Consider the following 24,554-nt stretch of genomic DNA (forward strand, 5'->3'; position numbering starts at 1 on the left):
CAAAACTAGTGGAAGAAAAAGTATACTACAGATCAATCTAATAGACTTGAAGTAGCATTACTGCTTGTGCACTTTCTGTTATATTAAGCAACAAAGTTTAGAAACTAGATTGATAAGACCATGGAACTGGAGACTATTTGAAATTACAATTACCAACTTTTATGTGTCAATGGACTTTGACTAGAACAAGTGAAGCACTAGGAACAGTAGCGGAGCCAATATTTTGGATCATAAAGTTTGAATATTTTGATGTTAATGCCTCTAACGTGCCAACAGCGCTCTTGTTATAACCAGTATGATAATAATATGCTATGGTTATAATATTTTATGGACAAAAATTTCCTACAAACTTTTATACAACCCACATATAAAAATGACGTGTCCTTTAAACATGTGAGAATCACATGTTTTTTTATTAATGATATTAAAAAAGCATGTGAGAAATACATGCTATTAAAACAACATGTGTTTCTCACATATGAAGGGACACATATCAATCTTATATGTGGATTATATAAAATTTCCTACAAATCGGTTTTTAGAAAATTTGTGTCCATATTTTATTATACACCACAGATAACTCGATGACTAATATCAATTTGTATCTCTTTTATTACCTTTTTTTTTTGTTTTTTAACTAATCCTTTATTAATAGAGTTTTGAAAATTAGTATAATTATATATATACCTATGTTTATGGAGTGGGAATATTTTGAATAAAGGTTTTTAAAAGAGTTCGAAGAAGAGAGTCCTACATGAAAAAATGTGAAATTAAAGTAGGCATTTATAATGTCCGATTGATTATGTTGACTTGTTTGATAATACAGTGAAAATGCCTATTTATATGTCATATAGATGTACAATGTAAGGAATGTAAATCCGACGTTGTTATACACCATATTTATTAGTAAAATATCGCCAAAGAATGTAAACAATACTTAAAAAAAAAAAAAAGTAATAATATTATATATGGACTATTGAGTAATGTGTCAGTTTTACCAGGGATATATTAAAACTTATGAAAGATTTATTGAAAAATGTCAAACTAATTTTTTTTTACATGTCCACACAAAAGGGGAAGGGCGATTCGAACTAGTGACTTCCGCTTTATGAGACGTGGTCTCCAATCGATTGAGCTGTCCCTTGGCCCTTGGGGACCTCGTCAAACTAATTAAATTGCTATGAAAAATGTAAAATCGGTCATTATAGTTACATCAATTTGTATTAAGTTCTATGTGATATAAAAATGTTGAAAAATGCTAGAGGTACTAAATTTTTTTACTAAGAGATGGACACTAAGGAATAATTTTTCGTCATTCATTCCGGAGCTTCTCTCTCTAAGTAAGAAAGTTTCTTCTTCTCCGTTGGTCTTTCTTGTCGAGAGGAGGCCTTAAGCTTTCCTCCCGATTGTTTTTCTTCCTCTTAGCCTTGTAGGGCTAAAGGGGTTTTGTTTTCCTCCCTGGCTTTTCCAGTGGAGGCTAGAGTCCCCCAATCATTAGGGTTGTGTGGTGTTTTATTTTCCCGGCTTAGATCTGGTGGTTGTTTATGTCCCTTTAAGTCATTTTGGACTATGATGGTTTTGATTTTGTTGTTTTTCTTTGGATCATGGCAGGAAAACACCCAATGAGGTGCCGAAGGAGAAGTGGTGCTCCGCTTGTGTCATCGGTGGCGGTCCTGGCCGGTTCTAGCGAAACAAGCATGTAGTGAGGACCAGATCTATGAAACTCCGCTGCCTTCTAGGTTAGCTGCCGGTTGCTACGGCCGATTCGATGGTCTGTGTTCGGCGCTTAGTCATCATGCGCCAAGTTTTTCTTGTCTTTATAGGAGGCGCGTGAGGACCACACTCTGTTCCCTTTCGCCGTGGTTCGGTGGCGCCAAGTAGTTTTGGTGGCTAACTTGTTGGTGGGGTGTCTTCTCTGTTTGTAGCTCTGGTTGGATGTTTTCTTGTTTATTAATGTATTGTCTGAGCTTTCTTGCTCAGCTTGGAGTTCACACCTTAAGGGTGTTGTTCTGTGTAAACTTTTAGAGGTTAATTGTATCTATTGATGGGAGATTAATGAAAGTTTCACTTTCGTATCAAAAGAGATGGGCACTAAGATGATATGGAAATATTTATTAATTGGTATCCGTAGCATTTATTTTTATTAATTGTTTTGATCATCTCCAATGAATAAGGTACACATTATTTAGTAAGGCTCTATTTATAAAAGTTTAAGTACCTATAGCATTTCTTAAAAATGTTCTAAAAGATTCAAGTGGTATGCAAATATAACAAATAGGTCGCTACACCAAAACTTTCATCTAACGTTTTAATAGAAACTATTAAATGCCATGTCATCACCAATCAGATTATAACACGTGTCACTCATAATAAAAAATTTATAAATATGTAAATGTATAAAAATTAAAAATTTATATATTGAGCTCCAAGTTTACATCTTTTCCAAACAACAATTGAGAAACCAAAAACAAAACAAATATTATAACAGCAACAAAGTAGAGAAAACTTACGGATGAGTGACGGTACCGAGCTTGGGGTCCGAGTACTCTAATCACAACGCCGGTTTGCTTAGCCATGGCTATGGATTCCTTTGATATTCTTCAAGTAGCAATCGAAATCCATAGCCCACTGGTTCAGATTACACGTGGCCACCTTCAACAGCCTCATCTGGAACAATCTCGTCCTTCTCAAACCAAACAACTAAAAGCAGTAGATTCTCAAACCACTTCTTGGAGCTGCCTTTTTGGGGTGACTGAACCATCATTTGACCACTTGGGTTGACATGTGTCATCAGCTTGAACATTCTCCTCCTTCAAAAGCAGTGGATTGCTTGTTTAGTTGCTATTATCTCAAACCACTTCTTGGAGCCGCCTTGGAGCGACTGAACCACCATTGATTATTTGGGCTGACCCGTGTAATAATTTAATAAAAAAAAATTAGAAGAAAGTTGGGTGCAATGACATATTTATATTCAGTTTGTTTCAGCGTAAAATGATTTCTGAAAAATGATTTCGATATTTTACGGTGTTTAGTAGGAGCGAAAATAATGGTCAACGAAAATTATTTTCGATTTACGGTTTTAAAAACAGTAAATTGTTTTCCGAAATTAAACTCTTCGTCCTTACACACACGTTTAATATCCGATTGTCGGAATCTGACAATGGTCGATCGTCGGAATCCAGGTGGCACCGAAATCCGGCAACATCGGGCCACCGGAATATTACCGGCGCCAAAATCCGGCGACATCCGGCCATCGTCACTGGATGCCAGCGGACCAGATTCCGACCGGAATATGGCCGGGATCTGGCCAAACGGTCTCGCCGAAATTCGGCAACGGCGACCGGACGTTGCTGGATTTCGGCAACAGTTGCATTTTCTCTTTTCATAATTTTTTCGTGCGAACCAAATGCCGGAAAATTTTTTTGAGAAATTTTTTTTTTTTAAAATGATTTCGTCGAAAATATTTTACGACGGAAATCATTTTACGTCAAAACAAACGGAACATTATTATTTTTGCATACCACAAAGAACTCTTGTAACATTTTTATATCAAATAAAGCTTATTGCATATCATTGTGATCACATTTGTATTTTCTCCTCCGCTATACAAGTTTAAAGGCAAAATATGGGCATAGATATCATTCTAGGAGTCCAATTAATGCTCCATTTGTTTCAACATAAAATGGTTTCCGTCGTAAAATGATTTCAGGAAACTCATTTTTCTGTAAAATATTTTTCGCCAAAAGCATTTTTTGGTGTTTGACGCGTATGAAAAATTACAAATATTTTTAATATTTTTATTCAATCATATTAACTTATAAAAATCAATTTTTATTCAAAACATATAAATATTAATCTAAAATAATATAAAAATTACCGAAGACGAGATTTCGTCACTGACCGACAGGATTCCGACCACTTTTACTAGATTCCGCCATTCCGACTACTATAGCCAGAATCCAAGATAAAGGCCGGAATCCGAACAGTTTTGTCGGAATTTGGGTTGGCCGGATTCTGGCCAAAAGTTATTGGATTTAGGCCAAAACTGTCGGATTCCGACACAGAACGGCCGGACTCCGGCATACTAGCCGGAATCTGCCAGAACCGCTGGAATTCGACCGTTCTGGCCAGATCCGGCCGGCCGGTTGTTCTGGGTAGATCCGGCCAGTCGGCCGGAATCTGACCTTTCTGGCAAATTCCGGCCAGATGGCCGGAATACGGTCGCATGAATCTGGGCTGACTGGATTCTGGCAAAGATGGCCGGATTCCGTCGTCGGAATCTGGCGACATTGATCGGATGCTGTCGAATTTCGGTGATGGTTGACTATTATTTTCCGGTTGACTATTATTTTTGCCCCTACCAAACACCGGAAAATACCAAAATTATTTTTCAGAAATCATTATACGTCGAAACAAACAGAGCATAAATATCACCCAAGTACATCCGATTGGACTATTTCTTGATTTGCGCATGTTTGTTTTTCAAGCCATTTTTTTTTTAAGAATTAAAAAGTGTTATTCTTTTAAAATGACTAATCAGGTTATAATTAAAGTTCTTTAAAATAAAATTATAAAAACTAATTAGTAATTTCACTTAATAACATTTATGAGTATCTTTATAATTCACCCAAAAAATATAAACAATTTATCTTCGCAATGGATAAAGATCATCTCTAGTTCAAATAAAAATGAGAAATATTCATTTTTTGGTGTGTACACAACGGTAATATTGAAGTGTTTATTGAAAATTTTAAATAATATAATATAATATACACTATTAAATACATCAATTTAAAATCTTAATAAATACTGTCAATTTTACTTTATATTTAAAATATAGACGGTCGTTTTTTGTTACGACTAATGTATCGGCGAAAGTTTGGCTGAGCTTTCTTCTCCTACATCTACTTTTGAGGCCAAATCTATGTTTTTTCGCCGGTTCCTGAAAGACGCGCAGTTTCTCTTTCGACGTCGACTTGTGTTGGGTGCTTTATGTAGTTATTTTTTTCTCTGTTTTTTTAGAGTAGTTTTTGAAAATCTGTCTATTAAATTTACAGATTTTACTGAACTTTTTATAGCTTGTTAATTAAATCAGCCATCTTTTCTTTGTTATGGGTGCTTTACTGTTAAAGAGTAGCTCAAATATCTGTCATTGTAATATTTGTTTATTTGTAGGCAGCACTCAAGTCAGATTTTTCTGGCTTAGTGGATAGGGTGTCGATGTGTCTCCATTCACTGCATTTGCCTTCGGGTCTCTTTAGATTTATGTATGGTAGTTCCGGTTATTTTGTTAAAAAAAAAAAAAAAAGAATAAAAAAGCATAATGATAAAAATCTATGTGATCGACCATGGAAAATGATTTGGGAGGGACGTTTTTCCGTCCTCCAATCGGCACTTTTGATTAAAAGATAATTTTTTAATCAAAAAGTAATTTATGATGTAACATCAAAAGTACATCAGAAGTTACTTTTAAATAAATAAATTAAAAAAAAAAAAAAAAAAAAAAAAAAAAAAAAAAAAATTTAATGAAAAGTGGCGGGTGGGGGACGGGTTCTCGTCCCCTATAAATCACGTCTCGACCGACCATACAGGTCCTAAACCCCAACAATCCGCACGTGTGGAGATGTTCAGGTACGAGTTTCGAACTTACGAGGGTCAGTTTCAAATCTGTTTACCAATTGGTCCATTTTCGGACCCTACATGCATAGGATCACAAAAATTTCCGATCCTAATATCTTTGTTGGTGAGCAGGGGACCACACGATAGCTACCCAAAAACCTCATCCATAAACGAAAAGAACTAAAGAAGGACAGCCCGGTCATTTCAAAGTTTAACGAAATTCAAATTAATTAACAATAAAGTAACCCCCACGTCATCGATCCGTGCGTACCTCTACTGATATACCCGTAGCCGTCCGATCGTCATCCACTTTGGTATTCTCAGCCGTCCATTAAAAAAATAACTGTTTTTAATTGTTTTTTTTGCAATTATTGCTTTAAATCCAACCTTCAAATCAAACAGTTGGGTTGTGGGTTTTGAACAAAGGCTGTGTTGTTTGTAGCTGTAGCTCTCTGTGCTTTGAGTTGGGGGTAGGACTCTGTGAAGCCTCCAAAAGCAAAAGCTTCTCTCAATTTTCATGGCGGCTGAAGAGGTTAATAAACCTAAATCACTCCCTCCTTACCCAGAGGTACACCAATCTACTCCCACAAATCTTTCAAAAAAAAAAAAAAATTATTTATTATTATTATTATTTTTTTTTTTTTTATTATTATTATTTTTTTTTTTTTTCATTTTGACACTTATAGTTCTTTACTTTTCTCATCTGGGTTGAGCTCTGGTTTATTTAAATTGGTTTGGATTTCAATGATTTGGGTTTTGGTTTAATTTTTTTTTAAAAAAAATGGAGATTTTGGAAGAGTTTTTTAAAAAATAATTGTCCTTTTAATCCTTGTTTTTCATCTTCTTTGTCAAGAGTGGGCTCTAGAGGATCTAAATTTTCTTGGTTTTCCATTGATTTGGGTTTTGCTACTTGTGCTTAATCTTTGAATTTTATTTTTTTTGAAATGGGTTTCCTGAAGAATTCAAAAAAGTTCCCGTTTTTTTTTTTTTTCTTTTTTCTTTTTTTCTTTTTTTCTTTCCTTTTTCTTTTTAACCCTCATTTTCTACTAGTTCTCATCATAATGTGCTCCAGTTGATCTATATTTCTTTGTTTCATGCGACTTCTTTCCAATCTTGGGTATTATTGAAGAGAAAATTGGAGTTCTTGATGAAGTTGAAAAATAAAATAAATAAATAAAAGATCCTTTCTTTTTCTTTTTCTTTTTCTTTTTCCCTTTAGACCCTCAATTTAAATTTTCTTGATCATAATTGAGCTACTGTTCGTTCAAATTCTTTATCTTTAAATGCTTTCGTTCTTGTTACTTTAGTTCAATTTTTCGTTATTCCCAAGAAAAAAAAAACAAACTTTGCTGCTCAAGAATCCAACGTCTTTTTTAACTAACGCTATTTTCTTAGCACATCTCATGCTCGATTTCATAATTTTTCCCCATCAATCTGAATTTGCATCGTACTTTTTGGCAATTGATACCGACTCTCAAACTAATAATTCCACCTTTTAGAATTACCCATCCAAGAGGAGAAGAAAGTACTAAGAATGACTAATAATTTATTATGATGTTTGACAGTTTCAGTACTGGAATTCCAGATGATTTTGAAAGTAGTTGAAGCAGTGAAATGAATTTTGTCATACTTGGTTTTTGATACCAACCCTTAAGCTAATAACACCACCTTTTTTTCTTTTTCTTTTTCTTTTTTTTATCACCCAGGCAAAAAAGATAAAAGAAACAAAGAATAATCGTTTCCAATAATGCTTGAGATTTGGAATTCCAGATGATTTTCAAAGCAATTTTGATGCATTGAATGACAAGAATGGTTCTAATAAATCGTCAATATTGAAGCACACTTGGTTTTTTATACCAACAACACTTAAAAAACTTTTTATCACGCAAGACAAAAGAGAAACAAAAAAAATGAATGATAACCAGTTCTGATAATGCTTGGGTTTTGGAATTCCAGATTATTTTGAAAGCAATTGAAGAATTAAACGAGAAGAATGGCTCGAATAAATCATCGATATCGAAGCACATTGAGTCGACATATGGGGACTTGCCTGCTGGGCACTCAACACTCCTGACACACCACCTCAACAAATTGAAAGACAGTGGAGATCTGGTATTTTTGAAAAACAACTACATGAAGCCAGACCCAAATGCGCCTCCTAAGCGGGGCCGTGGCAGGCCGCCAAAGCCAAAGGTTCCGCTGCCACTGGGCATCGATTTGGGTCCGGCAAGGCCTAGGGGTCGCCCACCTAAGGACCCAAATGCACCTCCAAAGCCACCCAAGGTGAAGGTCTCAACAGGTAGCGGGAAGCCGAGAGGGCGGCCAAGAAAGATGGCAAGGCCTAGTGGAGGATTGGGAGGGTCGACAGCAACAACGCCAGCTTCGACGGCTACTGGGAAGCCAAGGGGTCGGCCTCCAAAGGTGAAGGCTCCAATGACTGAAGTGAGTGTTCAACAATAAGACTCTTTAATGGTGTTAGTGGTGTTGTACGCCCTTATGTCCTCCTCCCTTGTAGAATTGGGTTGGTGTGTGTTCTAGTCTATGCGCTTTGTGTAATTGCATGTACAATGTGATGTAGCTGCTGTTGAGGCTTTGTTGGTTTCTAATCTTAATTGAAGATATGGCTGGTTCTAATGATGCTCGAGCTATTTGTCTACTTGTGTTTTTTTTTTTATCATTCTGCATGCATTTCTTCATTTAATTGGGCTAGAATTTGAGAATGTGCAAGTGAGTTTTGTTTGCTAATAAATGGTGTTCTTGCTCTTTGGTGCTGGGTTTGGAAGGTTGCAGGTTTTTTTTTTTTTTTTTTTTTTTTAATGAATTAAAAAGGTTGGAGATTTATCTGAAACTGAAAGAACCACGTACGGGACCTTTTCCAAATCTTGTACGAATTGAAGAATCCGCCTCTTTAATAGGGTGAGGGTCTTGTCTTTATCCATTGCCGTAGGTGTGTTTGTGTGTGTGTCTTTGTCAAAGGGTCTTTGGCTCACTTGTGCATTCGTGACTTCATGTGGGGGCCGGAGGTGGTTGAAAATGGTTTCTGTCAATATAAACCTTTGCATAGTTCGCTTGAATTAACTTCTTACCATCATGCTTTCAACGTGCATTATGGACCCTGGAAATTTGGATTTCAGCCATGAATGAACGCTCTCAACTCCTACGAGCGTTGACCCACAACTTGCTATATCCATTGCAGATTTGTCATTGTCTGAAAGCTCATCGTTGTATACGTTTTAAGGCAATTCGTGGAATAGTGCATAGTCTTATAGATGTTGCAACTTAGCTTGATGCAAGTCTTCTCTCTCTTGGCCTCTGAGATATTCGATGCGTGTTTTAAAAAATGCACTTGAGAATCATATATATTTTTGGCATATATCAGTTTAATAGATTGGTAAAGTAATTTCTTCCGATCCAATTTGGAAGAGAACTGTCCGGATAGGATATCGAATACAATGGCTATTTTCATGACCTGCTCATCCGCTTCTCTAATTTTGATATAAAACAGTTAATTCACGTTATTTTTTTCTATTTTAGCTAAAGGTTTTTCAAATGCATTCTACTTTCGATTGTCTATTCTTTCTTGATGACGTTTAAATATTCTAAATAAGGCAATGCAAATGCAGCCATAATTTGGATCATGAAATTTTTTGCTTAATTTTATATCTAACAAGGTGAACGAGAGAGAACTCGAGGCAACTTGCGGGCTTGAGAGTTTTTAAACGTCTTTTGGAGGCAAAAGTGCCTGACCATTTGTCACAACTCCAATCGTACGTTTTAGCCGCCTACCGAATGACAAGGGTTAATTTCAATTTGCATCAGGCCTATTTTCAGCTAATTTCAATTTGGCCCTCCAGTCCCTTTAAACCTTCTGCTACTGTACAGATTAAGAGTTAATTAACAACCACTAAATTCTCTTCTTCTCTTTCTTTTTTTTGTTTTTAAAAATAAATTATTAAATTTACTTAACTGTTAGTAAAGTTAACTGTAAGATTAAAGTAAATTTGATCTAATCATTACTGACAATTATGATCTAACGATAATAATTAAATAACGGTTAATTATAAATTTATTATAATAGTCAAGATTAAGTGTATGTTAACATCAATGATCAGATTTTAATGGTCGTTGAATTAACAGTAATTTTTTGCTACATCCACTTCTAAGAACTTACTCCCAATTGTACACTCCTCAACGTGACTATAAAAATCACATTGGATCCAAAATTCAATAGTGATTCATCCAAAATTTAATTGTGATTTTTACTGATACGTTAAGGAATATTCACTTAGACGTGTATGTAACATTTAACATTTTGATAGTTGCATGTCCATTAATGAATATATACACAAACTACTAAATTGACACTTTATATAGCCCACTTTAGACCAGTTTAAAACACATGAAAGTCTCTTTTCTTCTATCTCTATCAAAATTCTTCTGCAATTTTAAAATTCATGTTTCTTTTATCACTTTGAGTAGCTCCCTATTCTTCTATTTTGTGTAACAACTAGTACATAATTTATCATTATGCCTATCATCATTTTTTGAATTAGAATTTGAAGGCAATTCACCAATTTCATTTTTTTCCATCAATTTAAGATATAAATAATTCGTTTTTCCCATTTCATAAGCAACTTAAATGGAGGTTTGTTGGTGGGGTGATAATGCTGAAATAAATTCTTTTTATATGGAAACAAACATAACACTAATTACGTAGAACAGCTTTACAATTCTTCCACTTGGACGGAAAATCCACAATGACATCGCTTTATCATCACCAAACTCTCCTCATCGAAAATCTGGTCCTCTGTCAAGAATACGTGCTTATGCTCTTCAGGCAGGGCAGCCGATGGAGCATCCACCTTAGCTTGATGTATGTCTTCTTGCTGCTGGCATACAATAGATTGCTTGTCTTCCTGACATCCACCGACTGATGCATTTAATTTTTTATTCATATCATGGATGTCAGTGGATGTTTGTGATGACAAGCTGTCGCCATAACGGTTGTTCAACCTTTGCCTAGTTACGATGGAACAGAGAAGCTGATACCACCTACAAGTGGCTTGTGTTTCATTCCTTTTCTTCTCTTCGGCCTCTCTTCTTTCTTCTTCCTCTGCATATGCCTGCAGAAAAGATACCCAATAAATATTAAGATTCAAGACCTCTTATTAGATAAAATGAGTTAGTAACTTGGAATTCAGGAACAAAATGTAAGGATGTTATGAGAAGTTCTCGGGCAATTCAGGAAGAAATCTCTTGAGTGGAAGAAAATGAAGAAAAATAAAAAGCATCTTTTGAGTATGTACAAGTACGAACTCTTCCTTCTAAATTATTTGTCTTAAGTCCCAAAAAAAAGTTGATATTATCAGCAGGACTCGTCTTTTGATTAGCACTCAAGATATCATTAAAAGCGTAAATTGCCTAAAGTACACATGGAATATACAAGAAAAGCTACCTAACTACTAGGAGCAAAGAGAACTATAAAATCCTGAAAAATAATCACCAAAGGAGAAAAAGAAAGACTTAATCTCCTCTAAAATTCTGTCACGATCTTCAAAACTTCTATTATTTATTTCCATCCAAAGATACCACAAAAGGCACGAATGTACCATCTTCCACACAGAATTCATAACATTATTTAACTTCTTTTTTTTTTTTTTTTGATAAGTTTATTTAACAACTTGCATGCCATCAAATATGTTAAAAACTCTGGACTAACATATTTCACGGAAAAACAAAAATGTATGCCATGGAATTTTACAGAGGAAAAGGGAAAAGAGAACAGTATTAATCACCACAATATAAAATAAATCCTAGAAGTTTCTAAGTCCTCTCAAGCGCCCTAACCCAATCCATAAAACTGCAATATGAATATTTACCTCTAATATTGCATCCTTGAACTCAGCACACACCACAATACCATCGAAGACGGGATGCGAGTGTCCGTTTCTGAATTCAAAACCAACCATGGCAGGCGCATAATCGATCTCCAGTCTCTTGGCAACAGAAAACACCCTCGGTAACCTCAAGTGCACCGTCCCAGGAGGGAGGCACTTCTCAGACCAAACTTCCACTTGACCACGTTCATTCTAGGTGTTCAATACAGAAATTAGCTGTAAGTGATAATAGAGCTTCATAAAGAGCTGGAGAATCAAGCAGAAATGGATCCGCTTTATGAAGCTGGTCCATACAAAAGTAGCATTTCATAAGTCAAAAACTTGGATAATCAGAGAAAGGCAGAGGGATAGGAAAGGAAAAAAATGTTCTACTGCTAATTCTCCATTATAGGATACAAATACTTTTGCCACATATAAACTGGTAGAGAATCTTGGCAAGCCAACGTATAATCTCAAGCACAAATCTTCACGCCTTAGATCTTGTTTTTCAACTAAGAACATAGGCAGCAGAGAATTCTTATCTAATCAGATTTAAAATTGACACCAATATATATCCTCCCTTGCCCAATATCATAAAAGTCAACAGCAAAATTCCCAAGTAAACACATCAAGTACATCTTAAAATACTTTAGTCTGATGCATCCCAAACGAAAAACTATACTATGTCTGCTCAGTTAGTCATAGTTAGATCACCTACAGAAATATGCTTATAAGTTATAACCCGATCATGAACCTAAAGAATCGATCCTGCAGCCCATATACAAGAAGGGGGGCCCTTAAAAGCTAAGTTAATGTACATAACTCATAAAAAAGTGTACCAACAAAAAGGGGAAAACAAACAACAAAGGATAGAGGGGGGAAAGCCTAATGCCAGTGAGTGAAAAAAATAAGTTTCTATAACGGACCTACTAAAAAATATAGCACCAACAGAAACGTATGCAACAAATGAAGAAAGGCTAGACACCGGACAACTGAGAATAATATCCAAACCAATCCCGCCAATACAACATATCACAAGCCTAACTTATTCAGGTGTCTATACTACGTTAGTTCACAAATTTGCACTAATAGTAAACTAGTAGAGCCTGCAGATAATCTTGTTGACCATTTATTACCGTTTGAGTGTACTTGGGACTATGCAATTGGAAAAACCTAGTCACGTCAATATATTGTCCAAAATAACACAGAAATACAATTGTTCTCTGCTTATAAAATAAAAAAGAACGAATAAGAGAAAAAGAACTAATGTTCTGGTTGACCATGAACTAAATCCAAGTCTAAAGGGACAACAACCCAACTAAGCAACTTCCTTCTGTAAGGTATATACTGTTTCTAACAAGGGGGAGCAAAACAAAATTCAGAATAGGTGCATGGCAAAAAAAAAAAAACGGATTTGGCACTGTGCAGTAAGCATAAGGCTTAGCTATCAGGATTCTAATTTGAGAAACCACCCTCCACATATTGCCCCTAGATACTGATGGGAGTCCAAACTTAATCAAGGATTATTATAAAAGCTATTACGCCTACAAGACCCCAATAACAAAACAGAGGCTGTAATCACCAAAAAAGAAGTCCGTGGCAATGCAAAATGGATACCATTTCTATATTTTTAGACAAATCTAAGTTTGTTATTGTAGCAAAACAGGTTTGAGTTCCTATAATGAATATGAGAATTATCTAATAAGCTATTATGAAGAGATTAAACTACATTTTGATTCTGGTTTGGCATTTCAAAGTCTGCACGACATATCAAAGCATGTCTACATGCAATTGTACCCCCATCCAAACTAAAGGCTATGAAACAACAATTTTCAGAAAATAATTGGGCAAGATAAGAATTGCCAACTGCTTATAAAGCAGAAAATATTACTTCAATATTTTTTCCACAAGATTTGCATTTTTCAATAACAACCAATTCTGTGGAATAGCAATTCACCTTTGGCACAATGCCATTAACCGCACGAGGCAGATGCAATGGTTCTAGTTGCCACTTTCCATAAAGTTCAATAGTTCCTTCATAGTTGACCCCACCACACTCATCATCTTCAGGAACCTGTACTTTCTGAAGCTTTATAGAACGTTTTAACTCCTAGCCAGAGAGAATAAATTAATAAATTAACATATAAACTAACTAGAATAAGAGCTCAAAACTCTAACAAAGAAAAAATAGTAGAATCCTATAAGCCATAATCAACCTTTACAGGAAGCTCATTAGCTTTAATTTGCAGCCCTTCCCGCAGCCATCTTTCTTTAGTCTTGAGTGTTTGCACACAATTCCGTGGGTAAACTGGATGACCAGAACAAAAACCGAGAATGGGACCCTTTGGATGAAGTATCTGATACTTAGTAAGCCATCTTTCAATACAATAAAGTTGATGGTTTTTGTAGGCCTGCAAATGGTAAAACAAATTTTACTAAGAAAAAATCAAAATTTTGAAACTTTACCACCATGTCAGTCCAACCATAGCAGTTCACTCTACCTGCTGATTGGTCGGAAGAGGCTCAGTTAATGCCCTAGTTTCCAACTCCATGTCTTCAAGAGCGCTCCTGGTAGCAACAAAAGAATTGCTAAGAGAAGATTCTACACCAATCTTCTTGCCATACTCTTTTGAGATTTCCAGGCTTGACTTCCCAAATATGGCATTGCCTGGAACATCATCCAGAGTTGGATTATCCAACTTTCTTGATGCTTTTACTTTCTCATGCTCAGTTGAAGCCTCAATTTGTTGCTTTTCCATATGGACCATTCCTCCAGTGGCTCCAGCCTCTAACTCTTTCAGACGTGCCAACACCGCATCCCACCAAAATGAATTAACTCGCCGTGATGCTATTTTGTACCACTTCAAACAATACCTGTAATATGCTCATATTTAGTACCACCTCTGGGTAATGAGATGATTACTATTGCTTAAAGCAATTTCACCTGTACCGAAAACTATTACAGCAATTTGATAAACTTAAGTAAAGGGATTAAAAGAGAATCTTGTAATGCTATTTGCACTCATAATGTCACAATCATGGACATTATTCCTCATAAAAATTTTATGTGTTGTTTTTTGTAAACACTACAGGAAACTAGTCATGCATAAAAATTCCGAAAATGAGCATTCCAGTATGAGCATGACTGAAGCAAGTCTTAACCAAACCCTTTTTTATGCTGTTAGTCATTTACGTGGCAAGAATCAGGCATATAGCACATGTTGGCAAGTGAGGTATAACAGGTACATACGTATGTGTGTGTTAATAAGCAGAGACACTAGTATCTGATAAAGAAAGCTCAAGAATCATCAATGACAAACACTGGGGCATTGACGTGAGGTAAAACACAAACATTAAGTGCCTTTGTAATCTAAATTTTGCGAATGACTTGTTCTTGTCACCAAAAAAAGAGAAAGAAAAGGTAATTGTAATTGGCAATTAAAGATGACCAAATATCCAGTCCACGAGGGAATAAAAACAAAAATTCACAAGTAACTCTGCTCATCAGGGAATCACAGGTTTCTTGGTTTACTGTAACTTGCAACCACCATAGAAAACTTACTGTCTAAACCCTACCATGGCATCTTGGATCAGTCCCAGCTCACCACAACAAATTTTTTTACATAATCAACACACTATTTGGAGTTGGACCTCAAATAAAAGTTTGCAGATAAAGAAATTATTTTCATTAATTCCTTAGAGCTACCTAACATCTTAGATTTGTCAACCCTGTATTGAACACAAATAACAATTAGCTTCGTTGGGTAGCAAATAATATTTTGGTAAACATTACTTCTACCTGAAGTCAATTAGGACACCATGCCCTGAATTCGCAAGTAAATTAAATGCAGAGTTATCATCAGGTTCAAGGATTTTGGATTTCCGTGGTAATTTAGATAGAAGCCTCGTGAATACAGATTCTACTCCACCCCAGAAATTTGTGAAAAACCCATTAGGATGGAAGTCGTACACCACAATAGTGCCTAAACTACCAAATTCATGCCTATACTAACTCTTTTAGGAATCAGATGCTTCCAGCCCATCCTCCTGCTCTCTCTTTCACTCTTTTTTGATGTTCATCCCTGCCACCAATTGCAGTTGTCTATAACATTCAGGATCGGTAGAATACATGCAAAAGAGTCATTTAGTCAACAGCAACATAAACAGTAATCAGATTTTCATTTTACTTCTTGCAGCTCAATTAAGCCACATCAGTATAGGTACATAGTTTAAAAAATGAATGTTGCATTTGGCTCTAGATCAAGTTACTAAATACGTTAGAGCTAACATTTTAATATAATATAATTTCTGGTGTCTCCAAGCTAAAATGTTCACTGAAGACCTAAGTGTTTGATAGGCATTATAAACAGATTTTTTTTCTTTTTTCTTTTTTGGAGGATTTCATCAAAAAAATATCCCATGTTTTCTCAAAATTACGGCAATAGGCATTGTTGTAAAATAAGTATGAATCTCCACATTCTACTGGAGACCTCTAAACTTAAGTATGGACATTATTTGGCAAAATGCATAGATTTAAGCACAACAGTAATTTGAAATTACCCATGCACATTCTGCTATATTATGAGAACTTGAAATTTTCCAGCTAAAATCCTCTGCTCTTTTTTATTTACTTTTGTAGTTTCTGTTTTTCATACTATTTTTCTCCTTTGTATATATATATATATATATATATATATATATATATATTTATTTATTTATTTATTTTCTGGCATGATACATGACCAACATCATACTGAAAAATAATGCAATCAGCAAAAAACTTCCTATAAAAGCTGATGGTATCAAGAAAGGTAAGCAGGATACAACTGAATCAGAAAGCAATTCTACTCTACAACTGCAAACATAAGGAGGCAAAACCTGCGCGTCACGTCTTTAGCCCCTTGCCCAGCAAAAGCAACTACATATCTCAAAGATGTTTTGCATGCAGCAGACATAGCTTCAACCTTCTGCTCCCCATCAATAACTGCATTGACAACATCAACATGCACCCACTTTCCTGTCAAGTTTTCCCCATTGCAGTATACTTCTGCCCAATACAAAGGAGATCCTACTTTTCTTGAGCCAACTGCAGTAGAAATCGCCTGGGAAGAAGTTGGAGATTCTTCACTTACAATTCTTTTCATTCTTTTCAGAGGAGAAGAGAAATTCAACGAGTTACTGTTCAAATCTCTCGCAATCGGCTCTATTTTGCTCTCCCCAGTCACAACTGTTGTCGCAGAAAGAGCCAATTCCAACTGCATCTCAAACTCAAGATCTCCTTTCCTCTTTGGTCTCTTGGATTTCTTGGTAAGGCATGTTTCAGAGATACCATGTCCTGCCTCACAAGCTAATGAATCTGACATCTTATCATCCAACTCACTAATAACAGGAGAATCTTTGGATTGAGTGATGTTGCTTGTTGAGCAGCGGTCCATACTTTTGCATGAACCCCTATGAGAAGTTTCACAGATATTGCCTCTCTCATTGCATGAAAATGATTTAATGGGAGAGACAGAATCCTGTTGTGGCCTAGCTACCATTGGGGTTGAAGTCTTGAATATCCCCTTACTCGATCTGCTAGCATCTTGACTGAAAGTTTCAGACTCGTCAGCATCTGGTTTTAATGAAGAAACATCCAAAATGGACACAAACCTGAAAACAAATGTATGCACTCAGTACAAGATACACCCTTCACATATCAAACTAACATAAGAGATGAAGTTTTCCAAGAATCAAAAATCCAGAAAATAATAGGAAAGATTGAAAAGAAGTTAACCTAACAAAATTTTTTTTCACTAACTATCATTATTGAAAAGTAACCAACACACGTCAAGAGATAGAAAAAAACGTCATCCTGAGCTTTAATAGGACTTACAACAGCGTAGATCTCTACTATGTCTTAATGTACAAATATTGCTTAACAAAGTTGAACTAGGAGTAGTTTTGCAGCACTCCTTTGATATGTAATCCAAATGGAGACACAGAAGCAAATTTACAAGCCCATGGGTTAATAACATATCTAGATCAAGATAATCAAGCAAATACACACCTACAGAATTTAATGGAAGAGTTAGTGACATTGAGAGTCAAGTACAAGTGGCTTAATTTTTATTGGCTGTTGACAACCAATTGGCCAGTTCATCTATGGAATCAAAAGCTAAAACATTAAATTCATGATCTTTAAATCATCAACATCACTTCTTTTTCTAATTGGTAAGTTACACACACATCCATTAGGTCTTACTCCATGACTTTTGCACTCTACGCCTGAAAGGCTTCTTAAGTGCAGCTTAAGCAAAATATTATAAGGGAATAGGCCTCAACATCTGAAATGTATACGAGGTGGAAAACTCATATCTTAAGACTTACCTCTAATATCTTACATATATATCTCAATCAGCAACCAAGCATGACATAACCTAAACTTCATTTCATCTCTTTGGTTCATGTCATGCTTTCAATACTTCAGCAAACAATGTCTTCATTACATGAGAAGCATTATGACTAAGAAACATGTGCATGAAACTGTTCTAAATAGTTAAGGAATCTGAAGTTAATAATAAATCATAATTAACTTCCTAACTTCCCCAAAATTGCTTCTTCAAATCAATACCAATACAGTGCATAATTAAACTATTCAACAATAATTATCAAAATGTTGTAGATAGATCTTCTCTCTTCAAAAACATGTACGTATTAAAACAGGTTTGAATCAAAACAAACTTAGATTGTTACACTAGAGTTATGGTTAAAATTAATCATGTCTCTGGTTAGGGTTTTTCCGCAATGAATCCTATATGAATAATAAACGTGACCCTAACATATTAAAAATGTTAGGCTCAATTAATGGCTACAAGGACCTCATCTTTTGATGAAATCGGCATTTTGGAGAGTAAGTGATGCTGAAATGACATCTCAAGGTCGGTATGTGCAGAGGATGTCTAATATGCTATGTTTTCTTCTTCTTCTTCTTTTTTCCTGGAACAACCTCCAGGTTAAAGTTTCACACATCAAGAAGTTAAAAAAATGTTAAATTCATTCTTCAAATGCAGATAAAAACAATGTTATATTCATTCTTCAAAAGCATCTATAATAGAAAGCATGATATATTCTTTTGATTTTTATTATAACAAATGCCATACCGGGTTGTAAGATTCAAAGCTCTAAATAGTGCCACAGATAGTGCAACAATCTGCAAGAAAGAAAAAAATGACCCTGTAACTTTTCTTTAGAGAATTAACTGTACATAAACTGAAATTTCCTTCTTCCAACAGCATAGTTAACCCAATCTAAATGGCATTGCTAATTATGTGAAAGGTAGAGTTTATCATATATAAGCCCTTCTCCCAATATCCAAGTGCACAGAAAATAGAAGAATCATCCAAGCAAACAAAAGTGAGAATACCTCACAACTGCTATGCAAACAGTTAACGATGCATCAGATCCAACAGCACATACACTGCCTAAAAAAGAAGCAAGAAAATTGACTCCAACATTTTATTTAACTAAGAATAAAATAAATCAAGAAAAAGCAAAGTAACGCCAATGCCAAAGAATTGGCTGGTAACTGGAAAACTCTTCTGGGATTTAGCTGAAAATTTATCCACCACATATTTTAAGCCAACTTTCTATATCGTGTTAGTCTTCCACAACCCCCCCCCCCCCCCCCCTTTATTTTTTTGGGTAAGGCTGTCACAAGGATTTCGTGGTTTGCGACAAGGAGATCCTCTTTCTCCTTTATTGTTTGTGGTGGTTACGGAGGCTTTGAGCCGGATGCTAATTGCCGCTTTGGATCAGGGCAATTTGACAGGGTTTTCAGTGGGATCCAGGGAGTCCAAGGCTTTAGTTGTGAATCATTTATTGTTTGTTGATGACACGTTATTATTTGTGGTGCGCAAGAAGAATAGTTTCGACATCTGAGGTGTATCTTTCAATGCTTTGAGGCAGCTTCGGGCTTAAGGATTAACTTAGGAAAATCATAAGTTGTTCCTATTGGTGCGGTAGAGGATGTTGATAGGTTGGCTCACCTACTTGAATGTCGGGTCGCTTCTTTGCCTTTGACATACTTGGGCTTGCCATTGGGTGCTTCTTACAAATCCATGTCTATTTGGAATGGTGTTATTGAGAAAATGGAAAGGAGGTTGGCTGGATGGAAGCAAATGTATTTGTCAAAGGGTGGGCGGCTAACTCTTCTTAAAAGTACGCTCTTCAATCTTCCTACATATCTCTTGTCGCTGTTTCCTATTCCAGTGAGGGTGGCTAATCATCTTGATAATATTCAAAAGGCTTTTCTTTGGGGTGGTATTGGAGATGAGGCCAAATTTCATTTAGTGAAATGGAACAGGATTTGTACTCCTTTGCATTCAGGTAGGTTGGGAGTTCACAACTCCATCCAGTTTAATCAAGCTCTTCTGGGTAAATGGTTGTGGAAATATGGTAGGGAGAGAGAGGCTTTATGGCGATTGGTGATTGACGCAAAATTTGAGAGCCTAAAGGGTGGGTGGTGTTCGAAAGAGGTGTCGAGTTCCTTTGGAGTGGGTGTGTAGAAACATATTAGGAGGGGATGGGAGAAGTTTTATAATTTTGTTCGTTTTGAGGTGGGGGATAGGTCACATATTAGTTTCTGGCATGATTGGTGGTGTAGGGATAAATCTTTGAAGCAGTGCTTTCCAGTTCTATTTAGTATTGTGAGGAACAAAGATGCGATAGTGGTGGATAACTTGGTCGTTCATAACGGAGTTATTCAATGGAATGTTCTTTTTACGAGGCATATCCAGAATTGGGAGATAAAGATGGTTCTTTCTTTCTTCGAACAGCTTTACTCCACTTCGATTCGACATGGAGAGGGCGACATGTTAGTTTGGAACCCCTCTAAAAGGGGTTTTTTTTAGGTGAGATCCTATTATGGAGTGCTTTTTAGGAAATATGACCCTTCATTTCCGTGGAAGAGTATTTCGCGTGTTAAGGCTCCGACTAGGGTGGCTTTTTTTGTATGTTCAGCAGCTTTGGGTAAAATTTTGACGCATGATAACTTGCGTAAGAGGAATGTCGTGGTGATTGAGTGGTATTGTATGTGTAAGAAGAATGAGGAGTCTATTGATCATCTGTTACTTTTACTGCGAAGTCGCCCGTGATCTTTGGAGTTACATTCTTATCTTATTTGGGGTAGAGTGGGTTATGCCACGAACGGTGTTGGAGTTGTTGACTAGTTGAGGTGCGTCAGTTGGGTATGGTCGTGCTAAAGAAGCATGATGATTAGCTCCATTGTGTTTATTGTGGTGTATTTGGCAGGAACGGAATGCGCGGCTCTTTGAAGATGTAGATACATCAATGGTGGAGCTACAGAAGCATTTGCTTAATATGTTATATATTTGGATAGCGTCACATCATTACTTGAATGATTTTACTTATGTAGACTTTTTAAATTTATTGTCTTCTCGTCCCATTTAGGGGCTCTCTTGTATACTTCTCGTGTATAAGGGTTACGCCCCTCCGCGCTTTTAATAAATTGAATTACAATTACTTATCAAAAAAGGATTTGCACTTGACAACTCTCCAATTTGTACTTCACCAGGAATTGAATTCAAAGAAATTAATTAATGTCATTAAGCCCTCAGTTTGTCTGCAATATAATCTCATAAACTACAGGCTCTTTGTTCACAATTTACACACATGTATGATATTGTTCACAATTTACACACATCATGATAAATCCATCTTTATTCAAAACCTCAAGATAAATTTGATCAAACTTTGTTCCAGGAAATCAGTTTACAAACGTCTAAAGTTTAATACTTTCTCGCAAAAGCGGCCAAGAAAAGAAACAAACAGCCATAGAAGTAATTAAAAAACTACTAAATAGGCACTTGATGATAAACTCCAGTACTTCACCAACACTAATTTCCATTAACACAAGAAGATTACTCTACAAAGGAAAAAATAAAATTCAGGAGAAACCAATAGACTTTCAAAAAGATTTTTGTCATAAGAGATTAAGAAACTACCTCCTCCGGAGTCCCTTCTCGAGTTTCAAGAGCAAAGGCCAAAGCCAAGTCAAATGACCTCTCTGCACTGGTTGGGCTTCTAACACGGAAGTTATTTTGAAACTGCAAGTTTAGGCATCAAACAAGACAGAGCAAGTGACATGTCATGAAAGTACAACCTAAGACAGCCAATACTATACAAGAAAATGAAATACAGAATGAGTGAACAAAAGCATACCCAAAGGAGAAGGGGATGCAAAGCATTTGCAGTAAGATGTGTGGACTTTGATATGTTCAGCAAGTGTGTTGGTAGAAGAGAAAATAAAGAAGCCTGCCACAATAAGTAGATTTATTCAGAAATAACAAAGGGTGACCACAAAATGAAAAAAGATAAGAGAACTAATACTTGGAAGTGGGGAGAGAGAGAGAGAGAAGAACGAAGAGACTCTCAGCTCTAGACAGCAACACGTTAAAAAAAAAACTTGATAGGTGACAGCAACACGTTAAAAACAATGAAGAAACAAGTCCTTTTTTATTAAGTAATAAGAATTTTATTGAAAAGAGTAGAATTCTTAAGTACGCTGAGTGTGTATAAAAGTTCTCCTAACGATTACAAGAAAAGTACAACTTTTCAAGCAGTTTCCTGCTCAAGACAGTAAACACTTGATATGGCAAAAATAAGTACTAATCCAAAAAAAGTAAACAGACTGAAAACATAAAAAAAATATTATAGATCATCCATATCTTCTTTTTTTATGAATGTTATAGACCATACATATCTAACAAGCATTATTTGGAATAACTGGCCCTTGAACCAAACTAGTATCTGTACATCTTATAAACAGAGGCTTTGGTTTCAACCATGGGAGAGGTAAATTTTGGGAAGGGTTTCGCTGCCTTCCATGATGCAATGTATTATGAACTCCGATACAAAACAATAACAACAACAACAACAATGAATAATAATTAGCATAAAACATAAGAAACATGGGTCCTTGTCCAGATGTAATAGTAACATAATTACAGTAGAATGAGAAATAAGATATATGCAGATGGAAATGGACTTCTGAGAACCTTAAATGTAGTTATACAAAATGACAATGCTGATGTCGATCATTAAAATAAACAAGAGACAACCTGAATAAGAGGATCATCACAAGCCCTGTCAATTAATCTGCCTCGTGCAAGCAAACAAAGCAAATGAACCTTATGCACAAGCTCAGCCAATTCCTGCACCAGTAGGGGGGAACTGAAAACTTAATTATCCTTAGTGGGAGAAAGTTTTCATGAGACAATCCCATGTCCAACACTATTTTAAATGTGTAATTCACCTTATCCTCAGCAGAAGATCGACGCACAGGTTTCCTTCTATCAGAATTTGCTGTCTCACTAAATTCAATAGTAACTGGAAGATTGTCTGTGGAATCCAAATTAGGAATTGAACCATCTTCCCAATCTGAGTCATTCAATTCTTCCCTATTTTCTGAAAGAGTATTCTGTAAACTTCCCCTGTCAAATCTCTCTTCCCCTGCAGTCTTTCCAATTGCATCTCTACCGCAACCTTCAGCCTTTGAAGTACTCAATATGGCTCCTGGATCCACATCTAGTTTGTCATTTTTTTTTTGCCCACTCTCTGGCTGAAATAAAAATATAATAAAACAAAATATAAACAAGTATTAAATTTTAGAAATTGAGAGAAGATTCAATTTCTCTAATGGCTATAAACTACGCAAACAGCAAATCAAACTCCGAAGAATGAAGATGTATATGCACACTCATTACGCCGAAGGTTCCATATGGGATTATATCAAGTCAAATCGTTACTATATCCAAGAAACAAAAGAAGTTAACAGGACCAACTGTGCCAATTGAATCATGTTGTCTGGGGTTATTATCACGTTTCTTTTTCCCAGAAGAGTTGCGGTTATTGGCACGTCTTAGAAGTCTGCCAACAGCCTCCTGTGATATGTCAGCAAGAGTTCCTGAAATCAAGTACAAATGTCAATTACACTTCAATGACACGGTGTGCTTTTGCAACCCTTGCCTGAGATGCATTACACTTGAACTAACAAAAGCTTTAAGGATATATATATATATATATATATATAGATATACCACTGTCATTGAGCAACTCGGAACGGCTTCTGCTATCTGAATCATGAAGAGCTTTCTTTGCATTTTTCATACCTGCTCAAATTGCACAAACAACCACGTGACAAAGTCACTGTATAAAGAGGAAAAGGATTTACCATGAAAGTGTACATAAATCTCAATGCACATGCAGCTATCATTTCTTAAAAACAATATGTTTAACCATCTAATTTCAGAGTGAGGAAAAGACGATGAACTTTACAACTCAACAGACCCAACTTAATTTTTGAAGCTAGGTTAAGTACAGAATACTGTTTCTCCTGTTTCATACCATCAATATTGCAAAATTCAAATTTTCAGTTTCTCTTCTTTCTCCCCATTTTCTCAGCCACCACAAATAACATTACTAAAAAGATACAATCACTCAGTAACATTATAAAGCAATCTCAAGCAACCCCAGGAGTTTTTAATCTCTTTGCCTCACTCCAGCAATTCTTTTACACTCAAATTTAACCACAAAAATGCAAGCATTATATCTCTTTTTGGATGCCTATAAAGTGTGGGAAATAAAGAAATTAACTTCTCAAGTCTCAAATTCAGGACATCATGATACATCAATTTGCTTCAGGTGAAGTGGGGTCTCTTCACTTTCTGGAAACCAAACCAGAATCAGACATCAAATATATATGTAAATTTCCTTTTTATTTCTTCTATTTCCTCTTGTTTCCTTGGAAAACAAACATATCCCTGAAAAGAAAGCACAACGACAGAAAACTACGATATATTCATCAAAAAAGAAACTACGATATTGTTAGAGCTTAAGAAAGTGAAGTACCTGAAGATTGTTTCGGTCGCTTGGACCCGTCCCTTGTTCGCATTTTTTCTGAACTGTTGAGCGCAGAGAGAGAGAGAGAGAGGCGCGCCCAAAATAACAATCATGCGCAAAATGAGTCGCGTGTGAGCCTGTAAGACCCACGTGCAACCG

The 24,554-nt window shown here is 35.9% G+C and overlaps 2 protein-coding genes across 2 annotated transcripts; one reads left to right on the top strand and one right to left on the bottom strand.

Moving 5' to 3' along the window:
• Nucleotides 1-6,013: 6,013 nt before the first annotated feature.
• On the top strand, nucleotides 6,014-8,256 carry LOC133859394 (HMG-Y-related protein A-like). Its single transcript, XM_062294788.1, has 2 exons — nucleotides 6,014-6,187; nucleotides 7,576-8,256. Exons 1-2 carry the CDS (start codon nucleotides 6,137-6,139, stop codon nucleotides 8,077-8,079), a joined length of 555 nt encoding a protein of 184 aa, XP_062150772.1. The 5' UTR covers nucleotides 6,014-6,136; the 3' UTR covers nucleotides 8,080-8,256.
• A 1,956-nt stretch (nucleotides 8,257-10,212) lies between these two features.
• Nucleotides 10,213-24,554, bottom strand: LOC133859395 (DNA repair protein RAD4). Its single transcript, XM_062294790.1, has 14 exons — nucleotides 24,405-24,554; nucleotides 23,594-23,665; nucleotides 23,339-23,460; nucleotides 22,810-23,115; nucleotides 22,616-22,708; nucleotides 21,717-21,809; nucleotides 21,500-21,601; nucleotides 18,638-18,687; nucleotides 16,374-17,147; nucleotides 13,997-14,369; nucleotides 13,712-13,906; nucleotides 13,453-13,605; nucleotides 11,499-11,708; nucleotides 10,213-10,742 (listed from the first exon to the last, which is right to left on the bottom strand). The coding sequence occupies exons 1-14, from the start codon at nucleotides 24,445-24,447 to the stop codon at nucleotides 10,344-10,346; spliced, it is 2,985 nt and encodes a 994-aa protein (XP_062150774.1). The 5' UTR covers nucleotides 24,448-24,554; the 3' UTR covers nucleotides 10,213-10,343.

Source organism: Alnus glutinosa, chromosome 2 (assembly GCF_958979055.1).
Source record: "Alnus glutinosa chromosome 2, dhAlnGlut1.1, whole genome shotgun sequence".
Lineage (NCBI taxonomy): Eukaryota > Viridiplantae > Streptophyta > Magnoliopsida > Fagales > Betulaceae > Alnus > Alnus glutinosa.